The 25,183-nt window shown below is 39.6% G+C and overlaps 2 protein-coding genes across 3 annotated transcripts in view; both read left to right on the top strand.

Annotated features, from left to right (window-relative positions):
* kpna6 (karyopherin alpha 6 (importin alpha 7)) overlaps nucleotides 1-9,849 on the top strand; it is a 16,174-nt gene extending 6,325 nt beyond the window's left edge. Inside the window, exons 3-14 of the mRNA XM_037794065.1 lie at nucleotides 49-141; nucleotides 314-413; nucleotides 523-617; nucleotides 1,024-1,155; nucleotides 1,315-1,403; nucleotides 1,528-1,627; nucleotides 2,889-3,052; nucleotides 3,147-3,225; nucleotides 3,758-3,883; nucleotides 4,352-4,479; nucleotides 6,488-6,672; nucleotides 7,145-9,849. Coding sequence (XP_037649993.1) covers nucleotides 49-141; nucleotides 314-413; nucleotides 523-617; nucleotides 1,024-1,155; nucleotides 1,315-1,403; nucleotides 1,528-1,627; nucleotides 2,889-3,052; nucleotides 3,147-3,225; nucleotides 3,758-3,883; nucleotides 4,352-4,479; nucleotides 6,488-6,672; nucleotides 7,145-7,332 — 1,479 coding nt within the window. The 3' untranslated portion in view covers nucleotides 7,333-9,849. The remainder of the gene's footprint in view (nucleotides 1-48; nucleotides 142-313; nucleotides 414-522; nucleotides 618-1,023; nucleotides 1,156-1,314; nucleotides 1,404-1,527; nucleotides 1,628-2,888; nucleotides 3,053-3,146; nucleotides 3,226-3,757; nucleotides 3,884-4,351; nucleotides 4,480-6,487; nucleotides 6,673-7,144) is intronic.
* Nucleotides 9,850-16,010: 6,161 nt separating this feature from the next.
* txlna (taxilin alpha) lies at nucleotides 16,011-24,584 on the top strand. 2 transcript variants are annotated; one of them, XM_037794062.1, is made up of 11 exons: nucleotides 16,011-16,126; nucleotides 17,544-17,790; nucleotides 18,394-18,654; nucleotides 18,873-18,964; nucleotides 21,718-21,888; nucleotides 22,251-22,445; nucleotides 22,609-22,728; nucleotides 22,855-22,929; nucleotides 23,034-23,126; nucleotides 23,217-23,312; nucleotides 23,668-24,584. In XM_037794062.1, exons 1-11 carry the CDS (start codon nucleotides 16,037-16,039, stop codon nucleotides 23,998-24,000), a joined length of 1,773 nt encoding a protein of 590 aa, XP_037649990.1. In that variant the 5' UTR covers nucleotides 16,011-16,036; the 3' UTR covers nucleotides 24,001-24,584. The 2 variants fall into 2 exon arrangements, with proteins under 2 accessions (XP_037649990.1, XP_037649991.1); XM_037794063.1 differs by lacking the exon at nucleotides 16,011-16,126 and adding an exon at nucleotides 16,153-16,373.
* Nucleotides 24,585-25,183: the final 599 nt, after the last annotated feature.

The following is a 25,183-nucleotide window of genomic DNA, read 5'->3' as shown; positions in this document are numbered from 1 at the left end:
TATATCTTGACTGTGTCTCTGTGGGCTCTGACAATTTTTTAATCACAGCTTTTCAAGAGGAGGAACGTGGACGTCCTCAACGAAGAGGAAGCTATGTTTGAGAGTCCACTGGTGGACTCCTACAACAGCTCTCCAGCAACAGTGAGTGTCTATTTTCCTAATACCACTCACACAACATAGACAAAGAGAGGCTCACACGGGACCATTGTTATTATTATTATTATTATTGATGTCTACCCTCTTTTCTAGCCTGCGGGTTGAGAATAGTGGAGTCTTTGCTGTGTTTAGAGTTCTTGTGCATGTATTGTTGCAGGAAGGAGTCATTACCAGAGACATGGTTGAGATGCTTTTCTCGGAGGACCCAGAGCTTCAGCTCGCCACAACACAAAAATTCAGAAAACTACTTTCCAAAGGTATATATTGTGTACTTGCAGTGACTCTACACAACTGTGGTGCCAGTCATGAGGTCACCATGGACCAAACAAAAATACTTACGTCCAGTTTTACCCGTGTTCATTTCAGAGCCCAACCCACCGATTGATGAAGTTATAAACACGCCTGGCGTAGTGGAGAGGTTTGTGGAGTTCTTGAAGAAGAGTGTCAACTGCACACTACAGGTCAGTTTATACACACTCATTTGCACAGTTTAGAATGCCCTCTGTGCTTGGGACGTGTACATTTAATATCTGTCAAGTGACAAATGCCCACAAAATGTGTGTCACCTGGCATGCTGGCTGGTAACATTGTCAAACAATATCAAATGCATTCCATTTAGGTAAATAAGGAAACTGCAACTTGTTGCTGTAAGCCACTATACACTGTATCTGATGATAAGCAAGTCAAAGCAATAATAAAGCAAAGCAAAATAGCTCTGCATTAAACAAGTTCCTGATCGGCCATCATTTTTGCAGCTCTGCACAAAACAACCCCCCTTCAAAACACCCGAACTATCCCCTTTAAGACTCCATGATAAAAGATGTTTAAAATGCTATGTTTTTCCTATGACATTTTGTGCCCCTGCAGTTTGAAGCAGCTTGGGCGCTGACCAACATAGCATCGGGCACATCCATGCAGACTAAGACAGTGATTGTGGCTGGAGCAGTGCCAATCTTCATTGAACTACTTAACTCAGACTTTGAGGATGTCCAAGAACAGGTAACTCACAGTGTGATTAGCACTATATATATATATATATATATATATATATATATATATATCGTGTCCATCTTGACCATTGTGTGTGTCTGTTTGTCTTGTTCCATACTGTAGTGTCCATTAGTAACAAAAGTTTGGTGTGTTATTTTTTTTCTGCAGGCCGTGTGGGCCTTGGGTAATATTGCAGGTGATAGTGCGGTGTGCAGGGACTATGTGCTGAACTGCGAGATCCTTCCACCATTATTAATGTAAGCCCATCCTCTTTGCCTCTGTAGAGTGAATACTTATTCAGGCCTCGAGCTTTCCTACCTATAATAACATATTTCTGATACTATCTCATGCACTGAGTTTCGCTTTTCTTTGTCTTTTCAGGCTTCTGACCAAATCCACTAGATTGACCATGACTAGGAATGCGGTGTGGGCTCTGTCTAATCTCTGTAGAGGAAAAAACCCTCCACCTGCTTTTGAAAAGGTACCACTTCGCTTCATGAAGTCAACACCAAAAACACTGATAATTTTAGACCAGGCCTGCTACTTTTTTGAATTTTCAACATTTTGCTATAGATAATTGCGGCATGCATAATGCATAATGGCTTATAAAACCTGGACACACAATCAAGTGCTGGATAAAGCCTGTATTTGTCAGGCGTCAACTCACTGTAATTGCCATTCATGCAAAACCTGGGTTGGTTATCGACTCTCAGCTCAACTGAGTGGTTGCAACAATATTAACACTGGAGATCGAATGTTGCAGTGCAGGAAATGTTTTGTAACTTCCTATGAGTTCTTTTCTTAACTTAGTAAAGTAATTCAATAACCTACACTCTGTTAAAGTAGTCTCTGAGGTTCAGAAGAGCAGACTTTTTGGTTAATAGTGCCAGAAGTCACAGCAAATGTTTACTCCTCATAAAATTAAGTAACTAGATATGATATAGCTACTTATAAAAACCTATGTTAACTTGTTTATCTCAAAGCCATTGAGTGTGAGACACATCCTGGTCGGGAGCAGGGTCACACAGTACAGTTGGGTTACCTGAATTGATCCATTCAGACCAACAGTAAATGCTGGTTTAGTTTCACATACTGCAGCTATGACCTGAAATCAACCAACTATACATACATACAATTATGTATATTTGAATAAGCCTACCCTAGAATCTCATACCTAGCACTGTTAAAGTAATAAACAGTATGTATATGCAGACATTTTGCTAGTAATTTCTTCTCTAAATTCCAGTCTTCAGTGCACAGAAGTGCTGGAAATTTGGGTATCTGCTGAGAAACCTCTTACTCCCTGTTTATATTTCGTTGACATTGAAAATCCAGTGTTGCCAAGCTGCTTTTCCTTCAACTACTAATCTGCTGAACATTTCACATGATGTTTGTATGTGGTCCGTGGGCGTTCTGAATTCATGTAATGATCATAAATGTTAGGGCCGCCCTCTCTTAGTAGAAGAGTCGACTAATTGGTTGACTTAGATTTCCTTAGACCATTAGTAATTTGTTATGCTTTTTTCCTGCTGAAAGACTTATTTCCAAGAAACTTCTGAGCACATCTCTGGTAAACACGAGCTTTAAAGTGGTGCTTTTTGTGATTCTTTTTCATTTTTATTGAGCTGGCGATTAAATCAGTTAATCGAATAGTCGACAAAATCGCATAAGTGTTAGTCTACGAAGAATTTCTTTGGTTGAGGACAGCCCTAATAAATCTGCATTATGTCTGTGCTGTCCAGGTGGCACCCTGTCTGCCAGTACTGTCCAGGCTTTTATTTAGCAGTGACCCAGACTTGCTGGCAGACGCCTGCTGGGCCCTGTCCTACCTCTCAGACGGCCCCAATGACAAGATCCAAGCTGTCATCGACTCCGGCGTCTGCAGGCGCCTCGTAGAGCTACTCATGTACGTACAGCCATACTCTCTGTTGTCTTTGTCACAGTAAATATGACTTGTAAATACTTAAAAATTTCTCTCCATTAAACCTCCCTTTCTGCAGGCACACGGACTATAAGGTGGCCTCCCCTGCCTTGAGAGCTGTAGGAAACATTGTCACTGGAGATGACATCCAAACACAGGTGAGACTATATGCAACTGAAGTTTGTTTTATAGTTCTGTCTTTGTCTGTCGTAGAGAACAGGCCCACAACTTGGAAAGACAAAAACACATGAAAGAGCCACACCATTGCATTAAATGGGATACACCGAGTTGCTTGTTTATCAAGTACACCTAGCTAAACTACAGTTATGCAGTCTAATACAGCAGTCCTGCAATAAATCCTTATAATCCCTTATAATGTTCAGTTTTTTAGAGAGGTGTTGATTCAACTTTATGAATACATTTTTGGAAGATGCAGTTTGTGGTGCTGTTGGTTTGTATTGTGCTATACTGACAGGTATTTCTATTATTTTGTCCACCCCATTTACTGTACATCTCTGTATAATTATACACCTGCATTGTATAATTGCACCACAAACTACATCCTTCAAAGTGATCGTGAATCAGGAGAGGTGTATTCATTTGTCCGTTTTCGTTTAATTGTTATACTTAATCTTGAACCTTTTTTTTTATAAACGTCATGTATTTTACCCGCCCTGTTGCTGTGTATAGGTGGTGTTGAACTGCTCAGCCCTGCCCTGTCTGCTGCACCTCCTCAGCAGCGCTAAAGAGTCCATCCGCAAAGAGGCATGCTGGACCATCTCCAACATCACAGCAGGAAACCGAGCACAAATACAGGTAATAAATACACGCACAGAGCTCATAACTAATAACTCATAACCTGTGCGTTATGAGCCTGAAGTTCTCCGGTGGGTCCTTTTGTAGAGATTCCAATATCTAGATTGAAAACCTCCTTTTTAAAATGTGCATTTACTTAATTAATTCCTTGCTGTGAATGTCTAATAGAAAATATTTATTTTATGGTCATTTATTGGATTCTGTTTTTATATTGCTGTTGTGAAGCACTTTTGTAATTATGTTTTGAAAGGTGCAAAACAAATAAAATGTATTATTATGATTCATCATAGTCCTTGCGGGCCCATGATACAGTAGTTGATATAAGATGGTTTTTACGCATTCTTTTACTACAGCCCTGATCACCAGGGTTAAGTTTTGTGGAAGTTACAAATGTAAGGATCTCATATCTATGTTGAAACTGCTTTTTGAGACATTCCCCTGATTTTTATGTCTTATCCTGCCCCACAGACGGTAATTGATGCCAACATCTTCCCAGTTCTGATCGACATTCTACAGAAAGCAGAGTTCAGGACCAGGAAAGAGGCGGCCTGGGCTATCACTAACGCCACCTCTGGAGGAACACCAGAACAGATCAGGTTAGACTTAAAATAAATATACTACAGTATCTGCTAATAACAAGATCTGAGGCCTGTACTACGAAGCAGGATTTGGCGTTATCGAGGTAACTTCAGGGTTAACCCTGGGTTTTCCGTCCTATGAAGGTGGATCACTTCTTACCAGGGTAGATCACCATGGTAACTTATGCTCAATAGCTAACCTGCTTCGGAGCAGGTTATGTTCCAGATAAGAGATCAACTCGTATGAAAGCACCGCCTACTGACCAATCAAAGCTCAGTGCACGGATCGTATGGTAATATTACACACATATGAAGACGTTTAAGTCATAATCCAGGCTGAAAACAACACAGTTTAAACTGACAAATGCAGGAAGGACAGCTGGATTAATGCTGTGGGTGCTTACCGCTTTGAATTATATTTTCATACTTATTTTTTAACTTCCTCTTGAGTCCGTTTCACACCCCCTGAGGGGGGATGCAGCTGAAAGAAGGTTCAAATAGTCATACGTGCCGCGCCTTTGATACTGGGCATGATTAGGTGTAATCTAGTCATCCGTTATATATTTAAATGCTATTTAAATCAAGACGAGTATATCTTACTTTTGAGTGTTCCGTTAAATTAATAACTCTGTTAATTTACGCATTCACACATCAGGAATTTTTTCTTTTACCAGCTGTCCTTCCTGCATTTGTCAGCTTCAATTGTGTTACCCTTAGCCTGGATTATGTGTTTAATTTCTTCGTATTTGTCTAATATAGTTTACTCTTTGTAAAATGTGCCGCTCTGCCTGCCTGTCTGTCTGCAAATCTGTGGACTTGTCCATTGCTGTGATTGGTCAGATGCAGCAAACACCGCCCCGTTCATGTGAACGCGCTCATAACCAGACTGAGAAACCCTGGGTTGATTTACAGAGTTGATAACCACCTTCGTAGGACCGCTTAGCGAGATCTCGTTTGTTAGGTTAAGTGAAGCCAGATAACGAGAAGATACCCTGGGTATGTTGAACTCGCTTCGTAGTACAAGCCTCTGGATGAGATTGCCTCTGATTTGTTATCGTTTTGTTTCAGTAAGTTAATCGTGTCAGTACCAGATCACTCAGGTCAACTAAATGGACTAGTCAGTTGAAAGTGTTTGATGGTGAAGTGTTTAGTGATGATTGTAGAAGCATGAATAGCATATTGTCTATGAGTTGGAAGAGTTTCTAAAATACACTTGCAATGAAAATTTCTTGACATGTTCGACGTGTTTCAGCTGGTTTGAAATAATGAGTAAATATATGAAGTGATGCTTTAATTGTAAAGAAATCGGGGAATTAGATTTTGATCTCTATGGAGAAATTGTGTGATTAAAAAGTGAGAAAATAAGGCAACATTATGCACAGAGAGGTGTCAGGGTGCTGACAATTCAGGCGATAATACGACTGAACCATGAAGATTTTTTATCTTAAATTAATTAAAATACATTTAATTAATTAGGTAAATTAAAGCAAACAAATAAGTATTTTTTAGAATCTGTATATTAGAATAAAATTTAATGCCACTGTGTGAAAAGCCCTCCTACTATCTGTTAATCTTTGAACCAATTTCAGAGCCTTAGCATTGTCAAAATATATAATAGTGCAACACACACAAAAATGTAAATAGAATTTTTCACTCCGATTAGTATTATTATTATTGCTTCGATTATGGGTTAATTAGGATGTATACAGTAATGTTGCTTTGGAGGCAGTTACTTAGCTGTTGGCCGCAACTTGAGCCCAATTTTTAGGCCTTTATTTGATTACATGATGGCAAATTGACACCATTAAAAGTATACAGAATTAGCTATGATCAGTTTCTATTTGCAGTGCACCCATGGTTGTAGAGATGACTATTACTGTGATACTGAAAGGAAACTTGAAAACTTATTAATGGACGTTTATTTGCAAACTAGAATAAGGGCACTGTATTGTAAATCGAGTTGTGTTCCTTGAAATTAAACCTTAAGGATCACATCTGACAATGTGTTGTGTGTGTTTGCATATAGATATCTGGTGAACCTGGGCTGCATTAAGCCCCTGTGTGATCTGCTGACGGTGATGGACTCTAAGATCGTTCAGGTGGCTCTCAACGGGCTGGAGAACATCCTGCGGCTGGGCGAGCAGGAGGCCAAGCAGGAGAACAACGGCTCTGGAGTTAACCCTTACTGCAGCCTCATTGAAGAAGCCTATGGTACTGTACATGATGTCCACACAAACTCATCACTAGTTGTCAACGTGTAATAGTGGGGTTTTTGTTTAAGAAATGTTGTGTGCAAAATTGCATCATATTGGACATAGACACCATTAGGGCTGGATGTGATTTGAATTTTTTTTATATGTGTTTTGGTACCAAAACAATACTTTTTTTCATACCTTGTGGGGAATACAAACATGTTTTATCTCTTTTCATGTCTGATTTAGATCAGAAAATGTCTGATCAAACAATAAGGAAATCAGTCTTAAGAATCTCACAAAGCAATAGCCAACTTTTGATACCTGAATATTATAAATACTATGGACGCATAAAGTATTGAGGCTTGATACCCAGTCCTAGAAAGCAGCAACTGGCTCTGATTATTTGTTTCTTTTTTAGAATAAAAGTTCCAATTTCTGGCTGATAATTTAGCAAAAATACAGAGATCTAACATTACTTGTTTTTCCAGGTCTTGACAAGATCGAGTTCCTCCAGAGCCACGACAACCAGGAGATCTACCAGAAGGCTTTTGATCTAATCGAGCATTACTTCGGGGTGGAGGACGAGGACAACAGTCTAGCCCCCCAGGTGGACCAGGCCAACCAGCAGTTCCTTTTCCCACAGCAGGAGGCCCCGATGGAGGGCTTCCAGCTATAAGTCCGCACCCCTCTCTAAAATACACCATTTACCCCTCCATACCTCCCCATCTCATGGAGGAACCCTAGATGCCGGAGTCGAACCTCCATGCCCTCTTCCCTGATCTACCACAAACACTCTCAGAACCCCCTCCCCCACACCCTCAGAGGAAAGCTAAAACTGTCCCGCTCTCCCGCCTAAAAAAAACAAAACGCCCCCCTTTCTCTCTTTACTCTCCTAAACCAATGGACTCTTGCATTGCAGACCTTTGTGCTACCTGGCCGAGGGGAGAGCGCCACACAAACTCCATTACACTTAGAAGAGGAAGTGAACGCCTCACAGCCCAAAGTGTGAGTCTGCCCTGGCTTCTAACGCACACGCAGACATCTTCCTGCCATTTGACAGCTCTCATTGGCAGTAACGATGGTTTGTTGGTTGATTTCTTTATAATACACTTTCTTTTCCAATGGGACGGTCCCATATTCAGGATTCACCCATGCATCCCTAGACTGAGTCCACAGACTGGGGTGCATGAGGTGAAATATGCCTAGCTCTTGATGTCAGTCTGACTTAGTGCAATTCAAAAAAACTAGTAACATTATCCCTTTTTGTTTTATTTTCCTCCAACTCTTATTTATCTGCACCTTTTTAGTGCTTGTGATTTTTTTTTTTTTTTTTTTTTCTACACACTTTCAACCAAGAGGCTCCCTGATCATTAAGCTGATCTCTGCATAATGCAGATGGGCAAAACAATAGGGGGTGTATATATATGTATCTGTATAGAGGGTTCAGAGGCACAAATGTCCACCCAAAGTAAAGGGCCTTCTACTGCCCAAACTAAGAAGTGTCTTTTTTTTTTCCCCTTCTAGCAAAATTCTTTTTTTTTTTAAGTTGGACAAATTTGAGGGGGAGGGTTGACGTGGGAAGAAGTGTAAGAAAACTTAGGAAGGGCTCTGGATGGGATGTTGGAAAAGGGATTGGGTTTTTTAGAGGATATGTTTAAAGATCTAGAAAAAAAAAAATCCAGTTTTGGAGGGTGGTATAGTTAGAGATCCAATGTTCGTCGTGTGCTGTGTTATAAATAACAAAACATTTGAATTATGAAGTGATCTAACTATTAAACAAGGCAACAGCTGGGGATTTAAGGGGGGGAACGTTGCCGGCAGCAAACCAAACTTATTTTTATATTTAAATGAATTCAAGAGATTGCAGATGTTTAAAATAGGGTGAAATACAGACATTTCTAGTTGTTGTCTGATTTCATTGAAGCCCAGTGTAAACATGTTGCTGCTGGTTTTACCCCCTCCCCAGCTGTATGTGGTAGGGTTTTTGCATGGTGTTATATTACCCTGCGTACAGTCACTGAGTATCCCTGGCCAAACACAGACAGTTGGCACGGAGAGATAAGAGAACAGTGTGAAGAAAATACCGTGAGACTTTGCTGTTCAGAGTTCCTTGTTAAAACGCAGGAACCCGGGCCACAGCTAATTGGTTTGGTGGTGTTAACAGTGATAGTGTAGTGATGGTGGTGGTGTTTTGTATAGTGGTAGAGTTGGTATATAACCTATGGCATTCTATATCACTATATCTTTGAGGAATGGGAATGACAACCGTTGATGATTTTTTGCATGGGTCCGTTGTGATATTGATGTAAATAGCCGCTCCTCTGCCTGGCAAGGAAAAGTGCGCCGCTTCTTCGTCCCCTCGCGGGTCTAATAACAAGCCGAGGTTTGGCCGGGGATACATCTCAAGACAAGTGACGAGCCTAACTGCAACCAAAAATTCAAGTATGAAGATATATTTGAATTTTGATGTATTTGCATTATATATATATATGTATTTGCGCACACTTCATGCACACTTGCATACAACACCAGCAGACACTGTACACACACCTCTCACAGATGAGTGGCTAGTAGCAAGTAAAATCGTTTCCATAGTCTTTTTTTTGGAGTGGAAAAAAAAGTAGTTATTCTTTCATTTTAGTTTTAAGTTTGGCCTTTTTGGCCCGTTTTTGGTTTCATAGCACTTAGTATATTTTCTTTATTTATGAAAAACATTGCCCTTAGTTTGGTTTTAATTAAGATTTTTTGTTTTAATTGAGACAATGAAAAGAGATTTTTCTCGAGTTCAAAAGTGCACACATAGGTCTCATGGAAACTTTTTTTTTGTTTCTAGCCACATGACTTATGGTGGTTTAAATCGGCCCTGTAAACCCTGACCTGGGATCAGCCCTGCCTGTGACAGCAGCTGATCTTGGATCAGGGTTTTTAGGCTTTGTGGATGGAGCAGAACTGTGGTAGTGTGATGTTTGACTGACAGGCACTGTGTGAGGAAGAGGTGGATTGACTCTATGACTATGTCCCTGTCCGAGTCTGGGAGACGCGGTTCTGTGGATGACTAAACCAGCCCTAACATTAAATCATGAAACTGTGAACAGAATAATGTTACTCTCAAAAATATATATATTATGGATTAGTCTGTTGAATATTGTGTATACTTGAAATACACTTTCAGCAAAGAGGTTTTTTTTTTTTTTTACCACAAATAATTTATTTTTTGGATAGACAGACATAAGCCCTGTTCAGACCTGGTATTAACATGCGTCCTGAGTGATCCGAACACAAGTGGACAGCTTTAAATATGTCTGTTCACACCTGGCATTAGAATGCGTCTCCACATGCGTCTTGAGTGACCACTTGTGATCAGATCTCACTTCCCCGCTCTATATGCAAATAAACAACACATAGTAAACACACGGCTAATACAGCAGATGTTGTGACGTAATATTACATGAATGTCAGTAGTAATATCCTACATATTACTGAATTCGGGCAAATTTTGTTAACATTGTATAGGTCATTGTATCCGCGGTCCCCGAGGACCTCCACGCTGCTGGCACCGCTACCTTTGCCAGGCAACAGCGGGATATAGAGCTCCAGATAGCCGGGGATGAGAGAGAGAGTGTGAGCAGACGTCAGCTCTGAGCAAAGCACCAGAATAAAAACACAGACACATCTCCGACAATATGATAATAAATGCACTTTGCGTGCCTCGTCTGATAGTCTGTAGATATATAGCCTATAGATAAGATATATTTTAATAACATACGGTTGTACCGACAGAATACAGTAGAGCACAGAGGTCGTTTCCATGCTGCGAGGCTGACAAGAGCTTGCGTCTGCCTGTTTATTCACATGAGGAGCCCAGTGAGACCCCGGGGATCCAAGCGGGACATCAGTTGAGTTGGGCGGTCCTTAATGTGGCTCAGGACACGTTCACGTACACTCTGCTAAAAGAATGTGGCCATATGTTGCCCAGACCACCTCTGAATGTGGTCTGAGTGATCTGATCTCAATGCTTCCTCAATGCGTCTTGAGTGCGTTCACACCTGTTCCTAAAGCTGTCCACTTGTGATCCGATCGCATGTTAATACCAGGTCTGAACAGGGCCTTCAATTTTTCCATTTGGTTTTGTTCCACTATTACATTTTTACATAGCCTTTAACTTCCTTTGACAATGCAGATTATTATAGTGTGAGGGTCCGCTATCACATATTGGGTTTAAGCAGTAACTGACATGTCAGTGAGGCTCCGGTGAGATGTTATCCACAGAACACACGTGCTCCCAGTAGACATAAGAGTTCAAATCATGAATAATTGAGCATCAAGAACTTGCCTCTACACGACAGAAGTGTAGAGCAGCATTTATAACTGAAGTCTTCGATTTCACGGACAATTCTGCGCTTCGCCTACAAATAATGCCAGAATTGCGATGTTAAAAAAAAAAAAAAAAAAAATCAGTGCATCAACCAGGAAAAAAATATTTATATTTCTGAAAAAAACGAAAAATGCACTCCTATTCACAAAAGTGCCAATCCGACCAACAAAGACTGGAGGTTCTTATGTATCTGTCTTTGACTTACAGATTTTTTTTTTTCTTTATATCTTTTATTTACTTGAATGTGCACACATTTTGTGCAGAACATTGCTGCTCTATTTTCCTTATCTTTAAAGTTACATTATTTGCCATTGTTTCTTTGGAAAAGTGGCATACATTACTGTGGGCACCTAAATGAGGAATTGAATTAAGGCATCATAATTGTCTGGGGGGGGGGGATTACTTGAGTAATTGCATAAAACTGGTCTTTCCAGCTACCTGTTGTCCATTTGGTGTGATGATCCCCACTATTACAGTCTTCTAATGGTTTTCACTGTGCATAGCTAAGCTGCAGACGTCGCGGTGGAAACGGTAGTGTAATATTTCGCATTTTCTCGAGGTCACGCCCCTCTTTGTGCAAAAAGAAAACTCCGCGCTGATAGAAATACTGTAGTACTTCTTAGATGTGGCACATGATGCAAATTGTGGAAACTTAAGCGACTATCATAGCAGACAATTGCAGGTACTAACCTTATTGTCATAGTTTACCAAAGTTTAGTCATCCGGAAGGCTGGTTGAAATGATTTACTTGATGTCTTGTTTTCAATACTCAATTTATGTAATTGGCTCGTGTTGACCCAGTCAGTACGACTGAGAGATTGCTTCAGGCCATTTAAACCTCGCTTCTTTTCATTGGAAGCTGCAATAGCTCAGTCCCTCTCTTCTCGGTTTTATTTTTTCTTCTCAAGTACTGTTTAGGGAGTTAAAAAAATCGAAATAATCCTGAAGACTGCAATAAAATATTGTCCAAAATCAGGCACCCCCAGAGGCAAAGATCCACCTGCAAACCGCCCTCAAAGGTGACACTCCTTCCACTGGGTGGAGCCAACAGAGGCAACTACTTGACATTTTTTCTAAGATAAAAAAAATCTGGGATTCAGAAATTGTGCAGTGATTTACATTAAAAAGTATTATAAGTTAAACTATATGTATGTTCTGATACATTGACAGGGATTCAGATGCAATTCTAATCACTTCTGAGAAGTGGAGAAAAAGCCTCATCAGAACATGTCACAGGAGGAAAAAAATAAAATAAAATAGGAGGTGAGGATTCAAGCCTTTTCTGCTTTTCTTGATCTTTTTCCTGATCAGGATATTCTGGGCTATATTTTTGGATAACTGTGTTTAGAGTAAAAGTTTGTCCTAGTCAGGCTGCATGATCAGGAACCTTGTTATCTATAGGGGAATGAACAGACATCACTAAATATCTCAAATCTGACTTGTCTTCCGTCCTAGAAAGCTGTTCATGTCTTTATCAAAATCTAAAGCCATGCTTGGCTTGGTCAAGTAATGTCGCCTATGCTACAAATGTTTACAATGCTACATGTTTGTAAAAATACTTTTCATATGCCATCACTGACCAGTCCCGATGTTTTCTCTGCTCTGGTCCTCTCATTTCTTTTACATGTATTTATTTTCTCTATTCTTGTTAATGATTTTTTCATTTGCTCAAAAAATTTCCCATCTTAAACTGTGACTTGACTTGACTTTACCGACGGTATGAATGAGTGACGAGAAACTTATACACTTCAACTGAACATGACACACAAACATGAACATGAAAGAAATGCATACAGGAAACAGCAACAATATTAAAAATGTAAAGGAAAATATATTGAATTTAAAATTGTTCAGTGGAAATACTGTACAAAACAAAATAAAGTTATGTTGCAACCCTTTAATGCAAATGTTTCTTCTTTCCTCACTGGCAACTGTATTACATATATTTATATATATATATATAGCATTGGACTGTCTTTATTTCAAGGTGGGAACCTCCATCTGGGTGGAAGTGAAAATGTTTGAAAATTAAGCCACATGTCAATTGTCTAAAATATCATACGAAATGATTTAACCCATATTACACTTTAAAGGATACGTGTCCTGATTTAAAGCTCAAATAGCAACATGCTAACATACGTAGTTAGACCATTTAGAGCACCAGTATTATATTAAAGTTTTCTCTTCTTTCATGGAGAAAAGTTCCACATTTGATAATTACATTTTGACTTCTACGTTTTACGACCTCATTTAATTTTTATTTTAAAACAAAAATTGTAACTTACACACTTAAACACTAATGAATATAGACTGTTATTGCACACATTGCTAATGTATATAGTATGTTATTGTTATTCTATGTTTATACTTTATATTTTCTAAGTAGGTTGTAGTAGTCTGGTATATTTTTTGTGTATTCTAATATATTCCTTATATTGTGTATACTATAGATATTTATCTCTAGTATTATCTCTATCTATCCATCTAATTACACATGCTGCACTTTGGGTGTGGTACATGACTAAACATTTAAGTCCATGCATTTCCAAAAGCAATCTACACTCCCTGCATGTCTTTTCCAAATGTTCTATTTGGTGACCTCGTTCAACCCATTTCAGCAGCAAGTGGGTAAAATAGATAGAATATATTTTTTTGCGTATTATACAATGTGATGTTTTCTTATAAATTAAATTAACCAACGGTATATCCAAGTAAACAATTAGTGGATTGACAGAAAATTATTTTTTTAACTATTTTGATAATTCATTTTTAAGGCAAATCATTTCCAGCTTCACAAATGTGAGGATTTGCTGATTTTCCTTTTGAAAATATTTTAATAATTTTAATTTATCTTTTATCATTGGAATTGTGGACTATTGGTTGGACAAAATGAGCTCTGAAAATGTGATGGCATTTCTCAGTTTTCAAAATCTTTACAAATCAATCAATCAATCAATCACTCAATCGACTAATGGATAAAATAATCAGCAGATTAATCCATAATGCATATTCATTAGATGCAGTCTTTCATAAAAAAAAGTTAAAAAGTAACTCCACTTCAACCAACTACAACAGTAAAATCCTGCTTTTACATAAATGCATGGATAATAAAATCTGATCTAATGATATAATATATAATAGTATAACAGTCACATGGGCCATCTGTCTGCATTGTGTACTTTTACTTTTAATCCTTTACTACATTTTCCTGATTATACTTATATTATTATACATTATACATTTTCAGGGTATTTTTAAAGTGCTGTCTTTACAGTACTTTTACTTAAGTGAAGGATCTGAATACTTCCTCCACCACTGTGAGGCTCAGACATTGTTGCAGCTGAATGGCTCCACTGTTCTCTTATTGACTGTAAATCCAGGAGAATATGACTTCCTTTTATTCAAAATAAATAGCCTACATTTAAACTTTTAACTATTTTTTTTTTTCAAATTGTTCAAATGTTATTTCTTCACTTTCCAGCACTCTCCAGCATGTCACTGACAGGTACTACTGACTGTATTTTTGTATTACAAGATGATACATGAATACATTACATTGTTATGTTTGCTCTGCTGGTGTTTTCGTTGTATTTGGCTTTTTTTTTTTATCTGTTCAAGTATTCCTTTTATGTTTATAAGGTGTCCTTGAGTGTCCTGAAAGGCGCCACCAAATAAAATGTATTATTATTATTATTATTATTATTTATTTTTGTTTTGTTTATTTTTATTTTTGTTTATTTGTTTTGCACAATTTAAGACTATACAACATAACAAAAAAAAAAAAGAATAATATACAGTGCAGGAAGAGGCAAAAAAAAACAGTAGGCTTATCTGAAGCCTCCACCTAGAGACACGGGTTAGATATATATAATAACAACAATAACAATACAGTAAATATATCGAAAAAGACAAGTTTGTGTGTGAGTATGTGTGTGGGGAGGATATTGATTTAAATATCTATAAAGACTTCTTCAAACAACTGTGAAGAAGTGGGAAGTATGAGTGGGAAAAAATAAAAAAAAACATAAAAACATACAAATTTTAATATTAAAGGGACTGTTTGTAACTTTCAGAAATGCTTGTTAAAAGTGACACCTTTGGCCAATAAGTCAACGAAAGTCAGCGTCGTGCTCGCGCTTGCTCGCTCTAAATAGACATGAACGAGCATCGCTCAAAACAGTGAGGCGACACACATCAGCTAAAACCACAATATCACTCTATATTTCACCTGCTTGGCAGTAATGTTAGCTGACCAGACGTAGGTCTCTCCATGAATCAATGAAGATCCTAGTGTTGGCCTTTCATGCTTCATCCCTGCTTCAGCCCTGCTTCAGGAAAAGAAACGTTATCGTCTCAGACCGCAGCCGTAGTGTAAAGGGGAGACACACCGGAGTTTGGTCGGAGACGATAACGTTTCTCATTGCGGAGCCCGTAACTTCACAAGACACGGGAAACCTCTGTTGGTCTGGAGGAGCTGCAGCATTTATTTCTGCACAAACCTCCACTGAACATTCACTAGATATTCTCAGAGCTAAACTTACTCTCGTGCAGTGTGTTGTGTGCGCGCATGAACGTGAGGTGGAGCGAGAACTCGCACTGTGTGTGAGTGAAGACAAGCAGGCAGAGGAGCGGTCTGAACAGCGTAGCCACACGCGAGCACGCTTATGCGAGCACGCATGGGAAACTGACCCGGCATATTTATACGTGTAAAAAATTACAACAGTCCCTTTAATATAATAGATTATTAATATTAATATTTAATATTAATGATATTATTATTATTATGCTCCCTGTGATAAAGCAAAATTAGTTCAAGAGTGGTCCAAGAAAACATTCTTGAAATTAGTTGATGGCAATCTGAAATTTGTATGTGTTCAGATTTTTTTAATTTAATGTATTTAATCTAAAACTGTGATTTCAGAGATTGCCTGTAGATGGCGGCAGAGCGTCGAGTCGGGATGTAAACCGCCGCTAAAACACCAACGAAGAAGAAGAATCCAAAGTTATGACCGGAAGTGTTGTTTTTCTTCAGTCTCACGCTGTTGAGGAAACCTGCAGCTCAGACACATCAGCCAGTTCCTCCTCGAGTCTGAAGGTAAACAACTCCCCGATACCACAGAAAGCTGACTGTAATCTAGAGAACAGTACACGTGTAGTCTCTCCTGTGTCTTTAGAGGTTCGTGTCCTGAATAAACGCGCTCATGTTGGATAACTGAGAGTCGTGAGAGCTAATGTAGCCGGCTAGCTACCGTTAGCAGGTGCTAGCTAACGTTAGCTAGTGGTGAATCGAAAGCTAAGGGAACACTTGATATGAAATGTAGCTAAACTCTGCCATGCCATCTGTAAGTACACATGTCAAGCTAAAACTAGTATTACTAACATGTGTACAGGTTGTGCTTTTGTAACAAGAAGGTCAACTAAGTAGCTCAATAACTTATTTTTCTGTTTGTTAGATTACTTTACCTTTTTTATTTTACTTATCTTATCTTATTTACTCATTTTACTAAATGTATCTTACTTAATTGTTATTCTATTAGGCACTGGTGCTAGAAATAGTACTTTTTTTATTTTATACACTTGAACTTGTTGTAATTTTGTTGTATTTTTGAGCACAAGAAATTCCTTCTGGATTAATAAAGTCTTATCTTATCTTATCTTATCTTATCTTATCTTAACTAACTTGCAGAAAGATGTTACACAATGCCCTATAAGTTAGTTAACGGTGGTTAAACGTTTATATACAAACAATGGACTACATATAACGTTTGTTATTACCAGAATCAACATTGACTTATTAGCTTCCAGGCTTCAGTCCAGCTTTTACCAATACTTATAAAAGCAGCTTTTACATTTTAGTGTGTCAAAACTTGACCTTTGCTGACGTTAATACCAGACAGTTAGCTACAATAATTGCAGATTTATAGGTCTAGTTTGGTGATTTGGTTGCTATTTTAGGTGAGGCTGGTTCCTTACAGCTGAGCATAGAAAAGAAAAAAAAAGCATGTTGTGGTGTTGTACATTTCACTCAGTCATTTGTATTAGTTAAAAGTACTGAATAGCTCTCTATTTTAACATTGTACTTTATTTATTTATTTAAAAAGGATCCCCATTAGCTGATACCAATGGCACCAGCTAGTCTTCCTGGGGTCCGAAATCAAGTACATTACAATTATCACATACATACTATATACAACATCATATTTGTGTTACACGAATAACATTCAAATTTTCTAAACATATATAAATTTCACATTCATATACATCTTCCACAACCATTTAGCCTCAAGGCCCATCTTCATGGAAAAGGAACAAAAGAAAAAACATACATGACCAACACTGGACTATTGATCAGCTGCTTAAGTAATGTATTCTTAGATGGTATTTGAATGAGGATTTGTCAGAGGATTGTCGGATGTAAAGAGGGCAGCTATTCCAATGATTGATGGCACGATAAGTACCTCGGTGTCATTGCTAAGTGAGCCAATTATCACAGGTTTTTCTACTTGTTACAGATACCAGAGATGAAAAAACAAGACACTGAAGAGTCTGCCACCCAGGGCAGCGAGGATGCTCCACCTACAGCAGGAGAGATGGAGTCACCTGCAGCTGCAAAAGACAGCTTGGACAGCAACAGCCCCAAAGAGTCTGAACCACAGACGCCTCAGACAGACACACCGCCTCAGACAGACACACCGCTTCAGACAGATACACCGCCGCAGACAAACACACCGCCACAAAGCGACGAGGCGGGAAGTGAAGGTAACGTTTGAATTATTTACAGGGTAAATTGGATGTTGTTGACAGGCACTGTGGACTTTGTTGTCTACCTGTCACTATGGTTGGCACATCCTGAAAGGGTACATTGATTTATAATTCTATAATATATATTTTGTAATGGATCACCATCTAATACCAACAATGATTGATATCAATGCCTAAGTGTCTTTGCACTATTTCATATTAAAAACGGCACACCAAATCCCACTTAAAAACCTGCCATTTTCATGTGATGCTCTCTGAGACGGGCGATCCTGACCGACTTTACTGTCTTTCAAAGGCTGTAGCAGGTTTAGTTTTAGAGCTAGAGTGAAACTCCTGATATCATATGAAACTAGAGAAATATATAAGTAACATTTCAAAGTTAAATTTCAGCGAGGAAAAGCTGGCCTGGCCATTGTCAAAGGGGTCCCTTCACCTCTGACCTCAAGATATGTGATTGAAAATGGTGTAATATTGTGTTTTAAATTGTTACAGTGCTATAAAACAGATTAAATGTCTTTGTAGCTGCACTGCAAGCGCCTCAACTTTTTGTCCGAGAGGTCACAAAAATGAAATTTTTTTTCCTCCCTTAACTGTGTCTAGTTGCAGAGGCCGCACTTTCTCAATGTGACATGGCTGAGGAGCTGAGCCGGCAGCTGGAGGACATCCTCAGCACCTACTGTCGGGAAACCATTTCAGACGACGCCAGCTCTGTGCCCAACGGCCAGTCACACAGCCCAGAGCTCAATGGCCTGGTCAATGTGAGGGGGGACGGCAAGCCAGAGGGCAAAGTCAATGGAGCTGGCAACGGAGTGGAGAAGGAGCAGAAGAAGACTCAGGAGAAGAAGAAAGTGAAGGGTCTGGGTAAGCAGTAACATACTGTTTTTGTTTTTTTTCATTTTGTGGATTGGTGATTGTGTAGTATATGTTGTTTAATACAGATACAGTAACTAACTTGAAATGTATGGCATCTTTTAAACAATTTAGAGGCTAGTTTGCTAAATACACTAATTACTAGTTTTATTCTGTTTTCTAACAGGCTCTCTCATTCAGTCCTGTCTCTGTTTTCCTTGTTTATCCAGGCAAAGAGATCACTCTTCTCATGCAGACTCTGAACACTCTGAGCACCCCAGAGGAAAAGCTTGCAGGCCTCTGTAAGAAGTATGCTGAGCTGGTGAGTTTCCCACAAACAGTATTTTTTTGATGCTCTTACTGTAAGTCTAGCCTGTAGCACTACGCTTAATCTTTTTTTAAACTGACTATAAAACATTTCTAGTGTGGATATAAATAAGGAATGTCTTTCCCCTCTGCTGAGTGTAACATCTTTTTTATCAGTGTGTAAATTTAAATCAAGTAAAATCAAACCAGTATGATTTGTATGCCTCCGCGCCCGCGACAGCCGTGGCCGGAGGCATTATGTTATCGGGTTGTCCATCCGTCCGTCCGGTCCATTCTCCTGAAAGCAATATATCTCAGAAACGTCTGGAGGGAATTTAATCAATTTGGCACAAACATCTACTTCGACTCAAGGATGAACTGATTAGATTTTGGTGGTCACAGGTCGCTGTGACCTCACAAAACATGTTTTTGGCCATAACTCAAGAATTAATATGCTAATTATTATGAAAATTTTTGGCAGAGGCATACAACCGCAAGGCGGTAATTCTAGTTTTTAAATCAAATCAGTAAATTATTATCCGTGGAATAATCTTTCCAAAAATAGCAGACCTTATGTATACTCACAGACATTAGTGTGGTTTTATTTTATTCAGTCAGTTTGGCAATCTGTCTTAAAATCAGTAATCCACAAGAATGACCGTATTGTGAGGGAATAAAGTACGTCAGATGTTACAACTGAAATATGGTGTTTTGTTGGTGTTTTTCAGTTACATCCCAGACGATAACTGAATTAAACAGTTTCCTGGTCTGTCTGATAAAGGTGTCTTAATGCAGTGAAAACAGAACTACAGGGAACAGAGATCATACATTCAATGCAGCCAAATGTTTTAAAGATCCAAAAACTAACACATGCCAAGCGACAAATGCGGGTAGATTTTCCGTTTGGCGAGTAAATCTCGGAAGGCTATCCGCCACACTGGTGGGTAAACGTTTGTACCAAAGTAGTGTAATTAAAGACTATGGTGAGAGTCTCTACCACCTTTTGGTGTCATTTAGGGGTGCACTGCTTCTGTTCTCTGCTGTCAGTGTCAGAGTTTGACACACACACACACACTACCAGATGTGTTTTTACGCGTCTAGTCAGTGAATAAACTGACTGCCTTGAGCGATCCTAGTTTGCGGCACTGTTTAGTGTATCAGCTACTCCGCCAAACTATCACTTGTATTTCACTGGCATCTTGTTTCTGTCCTGTCATAGTGGATGGTTGTATCTCACACTGCAAAATAATTTTGCTTCAAATTTTGCTCTGGGCTCTTCTCCTAGTTTGTATTCAACATAATACCTAATTATCTCAATGAAATGTACTGAAATGAATGTATATGTGACACAAAGGGGCAATTTATTATTTTGGTCGGTAAAAAATATGCTTGGCCAATAGATTTTTCTATCTACCATTCCCCTTGGCCGGTGAGTCAAAAAGTTACTTTCCGACACTGCATACATAATTACTGTCTGGTTCAATAGACTATATAGAAGCCAGATACTGTTTTGTTTGAGAATGTACTTTCTCTACTTATAAATATCCTAAAAATAGATAACTTAAATAAACTCTGTGGTGAATGAATGTGTCTAGAGTGGTTAAAAAAAATAAGGAATGTTTTTGTAGCCTTGAGTTCTGAGTGAGGAGACGGAGTAGGTCAGTGGGACTTCTATGCAAACAAGGAGATTACTTCAAGGTGATGCAGCAGTCTTTGTCCAACAGAGTGAGACACAGAGTGGTGCAATGCAGACCCCAAGCCCTGCTCGGGTGTTGTGTAGCATTTTGCAGCGCTAATGGTGACCTCAAATGACCTACTGGGGCTGTGTGCGCTGCTGGAGGTTCCTATATTGACTGTGTGTGTGTGTTTGTGCATGTATGTTTGAAAGGCAGACCATCTGTTAGGATGTGTGTGAGCTTGAGGAAGCTGATGTGTGTGATGTGTCAGAGCTGATAGACGAAGACTGGTCTGCTGTGTTATTATTGGGTGAAGGCAGAAGAAAAGCCTCATGTATGCATGTGCTGTAGTCACATTACAAAGGATGCAACGTAAGGCACATTTGTCCTATAGGTCACATTACACTACATTTTTGAACACCTTATTAGAAAACAAAGCAGTTCACTGGAGATAATATTACTATTGTTTTAATATTAATAAATAATGAGTATCTATGACCCCAAACGGATCAATAAATGTAACCTTAAAGGCTGTTACACACCAGCACCAGGCTTTTTTTCACGTGATTAATTCGCACGTCAATATATTTTTTCGAACTGTTGTTTTTGTCGTGAGTACTTTCACAGAGAATGCAAATATTACGCGGCAAAAAAAGCAACATACTTTTTTTTTTGGAACAAGGCAGATTTATCTGCATTTTCGCACAGCGAATAAAGGCATTAACTAATCACGTTGTGCGGAGCCAGTTGAGTTTTCTTATATTTATGAAACAACAGCACAGAGGCTCCGTGGTCCTAGCCAGGATGGCAAACTTTATTACTCCTTTCAACCTTGACAAAGGCAGCACAAACCAAGATCCACTCCTTCTGTTCTTAACTTTCATGATAAAAGCCCCAGACATATAATATTCACAAGCGAGTATTTCACAATTTCGTGTTGTTTATTCGTCACGCCCACCGGTGTATAAAGGTAACACATGCATGTAATCAACAAACGGTATCACATCAAATGAGGAGAATGTGTTTGTAAGGCATCCTATTTAAAAAAGGCCAATATCAGTCGCTGATTTATGTCTAACACCTCAAAACGCAGCTGGAGGAGCACCGTAACACCCAGAAGCAGATGCGAGTGCTGCAGAAGAAGCAGAACTCGCTGGTCCAGGAGAAAGACAACCTGAGGAACGAACACAGCAAGGCCATCCTGGCTCGCAGCAAGCTGGAGAGTCTCTGCAGGGAGCTGCAGAGACATAACCGCTCACTCAAGGTACGAATACGGCACCAATATCATGAATATAGACTCTTAACTGCTAAATTGATTCGATAAATTACTTCTTGCAACTATAGCCTTTCTAACGTCCAGCTTCTCTTTATTTATCAGTTTATTTAAATGTGGTCTTGGGTCCCAGACTCCTCAGATTAGCTGCCTTCATTTCTTCTGTGGAGAATACAGTGGTTTTTAGTAAGGATCAATTATAGCATAGTATCTGTAGATACATTTACTGGCCAGAATTGATCTCTTTAAGATCATTCTGAGGTGAGCCAGCTTTTCTCAGGTGGAAACAGGCAGCACAACATAAACGATCCTTTTGCACATGTTATACATCTTCCGCTTCTGTCCATCTGCAGGAAGAAGGGATGCAAAGAACGCGTCTGGAGGAGGAGAAAAGGAAGGAAGTGACCTCCCATTTCCAGGTGACACTGAACGACATCCAGGCTCAGATGGAGCAGCACAACGAGAGGAACGCCAGCCTTCGACAGGAGAACACAGAGCTGGCTGAGAAACTGAAGAAGCTCTATGAGCAGTACAAACTACGCGAAGAGGTTTGTGCACACTTTTCTCCACCACTGCATGTTTTAAGTGCAGTATGTGAGTTATTTTTAATTTCAAACTGCTGGTGGGATGTCTTAGAAATCACAATCATGTCAATTTCCCACATTTTTACCGGGCTTTTTATTTCTCTGACCTTGTGAACCCCCTCACCAGCACATAGACAAAGTGGTGAAGCACAAAGACTTGCAGCAACAGCTGGTGGACGCCAAGCTGCAACAGGCTCAGGAGCTGCTGAAGGAGTCGGAGGAGCGCCACGACAGAGAGAAACACTTTGTAATTATCCACTGAACAGGCACTCACACATTTACAAAATATGAGAAAACACAAACATTTGGGTTTTTCCTGTTTTCAGGCTTAAATGTTGGAATTATTTGTCCCGTTTCCCCCTCGTCTCTTCAGCTGCTGAAAGAAGCAGTGGAGTCTCAAAGGATGTGTGAGCTGATGAAGCAGCAGGAGGTTCACCTCAAACAGCAGGTTTCCAATCAGTTTTTACTCTTAATAGCTCGACTGTGATCGACTCTTCCTTGAAAATGTTTACATCCTAATATGATCTAACCTGTTGTGTTGTTGCTGTCCAGCTGTCACTGTACACAGAGAAGTTTGAAGAGTTTCAGACAACTTTGTCCAAGAGCAACGAGGTCTTCACCACATTCAAGCAGGAGATGGAGAAGGTGAGGCGGCTGTGTTACTGTGAGGGTGTAAGATAGAGAGTAATTAAGTAAGTTTTAAGTATTTACCTTTTTGTTTCCTTTGTGTTACAGATGACTAAAAAGATCAAAAAGCTGGAGAAGGAGACGGCCATGTATCGGAACAGGTGGGAGAGCAGCAACAAGGCTCTTCTGGAGATGGCAGAAGAGGTAAAGCAGCCTTTTGTTTTTTATTGTCATGCTCTGACCAACAACCTGAATACAATTGGCCAGTTTAGTAAATGTTAGGGCACTTTGATTCTGGTCTACCAGCATCAGGGATCTCATGGACTGTCCTAACTAACATTAAATTATCTCTGGTGACTAAAGACCAACCACAAAAGGCAAAAAACAATTCAATACGGTATATGTTTTTCATTTAGATTTAGATTGTGACAAAACTAATTTGCCTCATAAAAACGTTTATAGTCAGTTCTCCCAAATTGTGTGAGTGCACATAACTCTAACACAAAAGCAGAACGGCTGTCATTTGATTATTTTTTATGTGTGTGTGTGTTTTCTACAGAAATCTTCGCGGGACCGTGAGTTTGAGGCACTTCAGGGTAAAGTCCAGCGGCTGGAGAAGCTGCGGCGGGCACTCAAAGTCGAACGTAACGAGCTCAACAAGAAGGTTCAGAACCTCAGCGGTCAGGAAGGTGGCACGGCCGGAGCCCCCACCTCCGACCCAGGGACCGACTCCCCCTCTCCTCCACCCACGGACTCTTTACCGGAGCCCAGCAGCCACCCTGTCCCAGACACCACCACCCCCTGCTCCCAGTCCTGCCACTGTGAGCCACAACTGGACACAGGCGCCCTACTAGACGAGGCAAAGGCTCTGCCTGTCGCTGCACAGGAATGAAACGACGCCGCTCACAGTCTCCTCTTTCCTCCTCCAGCATCAAGCCACCAATATAACAACAAGCCACCAGCCTGCAAGCCACTACTCCTCTGCTGGATGAAACTGATGTTAAACACTGGTCCAAGGTTCACTTGTGTCCTCCCAGCATGCCCTGCAGGTTTTATGAAGGTGACGGGCCTCATCTGTCAGTACATTTACATGCACACCATAACTCAGTTACTGTGAATAACCTCATTAAGTTAATAGTTTGATTAAAGCATTTACATAACCTAATTTCCCTGAATAATCAAATGTTCATGATTCATTTATTAGTCTGGTTAATTTCCATCCAACATGTTTTAGCACCACAGAGTGCTGTTTGTCTTTCAAGTTGATTAAATTCATTTATTAGTTTGGTGACAGTCCAAAAACATGTAACACATGCTGCTGTTTGTGTATAGAAACATGGCTTTCAGTCCACAACCTGCACTGAATCAAAACATTGAAAGAAATCAGACTTGAGGGATATATATATATCACAGCAATTAAAAAGAGAAGTGACAAAGAAGTTATCTATCTCTGTTACGCCCGCTTCAACCTAAACCTTAACTTCACTAAGACGACCCTGTTTATATGACGGCTGCAACAATCTGTACTAATCAAATTACTAGTGTGCATGTAAATGCACAGACTGCCTCTGTGTTGTGCTGCTTTACTACACATTCCGTTTTTGACCTGCATCAAACACAGAACTGCTTGATAAGATAAGTAACAGTGCTGCTTGGGATGACACAAAAAGCCAAACAGGTATATAAGATAAGATAAGATATACTTTTATTGACAAGAGGAGTCATCTGAGTTTGTGTGTGCATGTGTGTGCTTGTGGCCACTCAGGCCCTGTTCAGACCTGGCATTAACATGCGTCCTGAGTGATCCGATCAGAAGTTGACAGCTTTAAATACGTCTGTTCACACCTTAGAATTGGAATGCGTCTCCACATGCGTCTCCAGTGACCACTTTGTGAGCCGATCTCACTTCCCCGCTCTAAACGCAAATAAACACGTAAACACATGGCTAATACAGCAGAAGATGCGATTTAAGATTACAGGAATGTCAGTAGAAATATCCTACATATTTGTGAATTTGGTACATTTTATTAACATCTAAATTACATGTTATTGTACCGACGGTCCCAGGGGACCTC

This window comes from Sebastes umbrosus, chromosome 15, assembly GCF_015220745.1.
Source record: "Sebastes umbrosus isolate fSebUmb1 chromosome 15, fSebUmb1.pri, whole genome shotgun sequence".
NCBI lineage: Eukaryota > Metazoa > Chordata > Actinopteri > Perciformes > Sebastidae > Sebastes > Sebastes umbrosus.
Note: the sequence above shows the minus strand (reverse complement) of the source record. Positions and strands in the feature narration are given on the sequence as shown.

Excerpts from the sequence above, each read along its gene's own strand:
- txlna (XM_037794062.1), top strand. The coding sequence starts at position 16,037 with ATGACCGGAAGTGTTGTTTTTCTTCAGTCTCACGCTGTTGAGGAAACC. Across the intron at positions 18,965-21,717 it reads GTAAGAAGTATGCTGAGCTG|CTGGAGGAGCACCGTAACAC; the intron begins GTGAGTTTCCCA and ends CTCAAAACGCAG. Across the intron at positions 22,729-22,854 it reads ACGACAGAGAGAAACACTTT|CTGCTGAAAGAAGCAGTGGA; the intron begins GTAATTATCCAC and ends TCGTCTCTTCAG.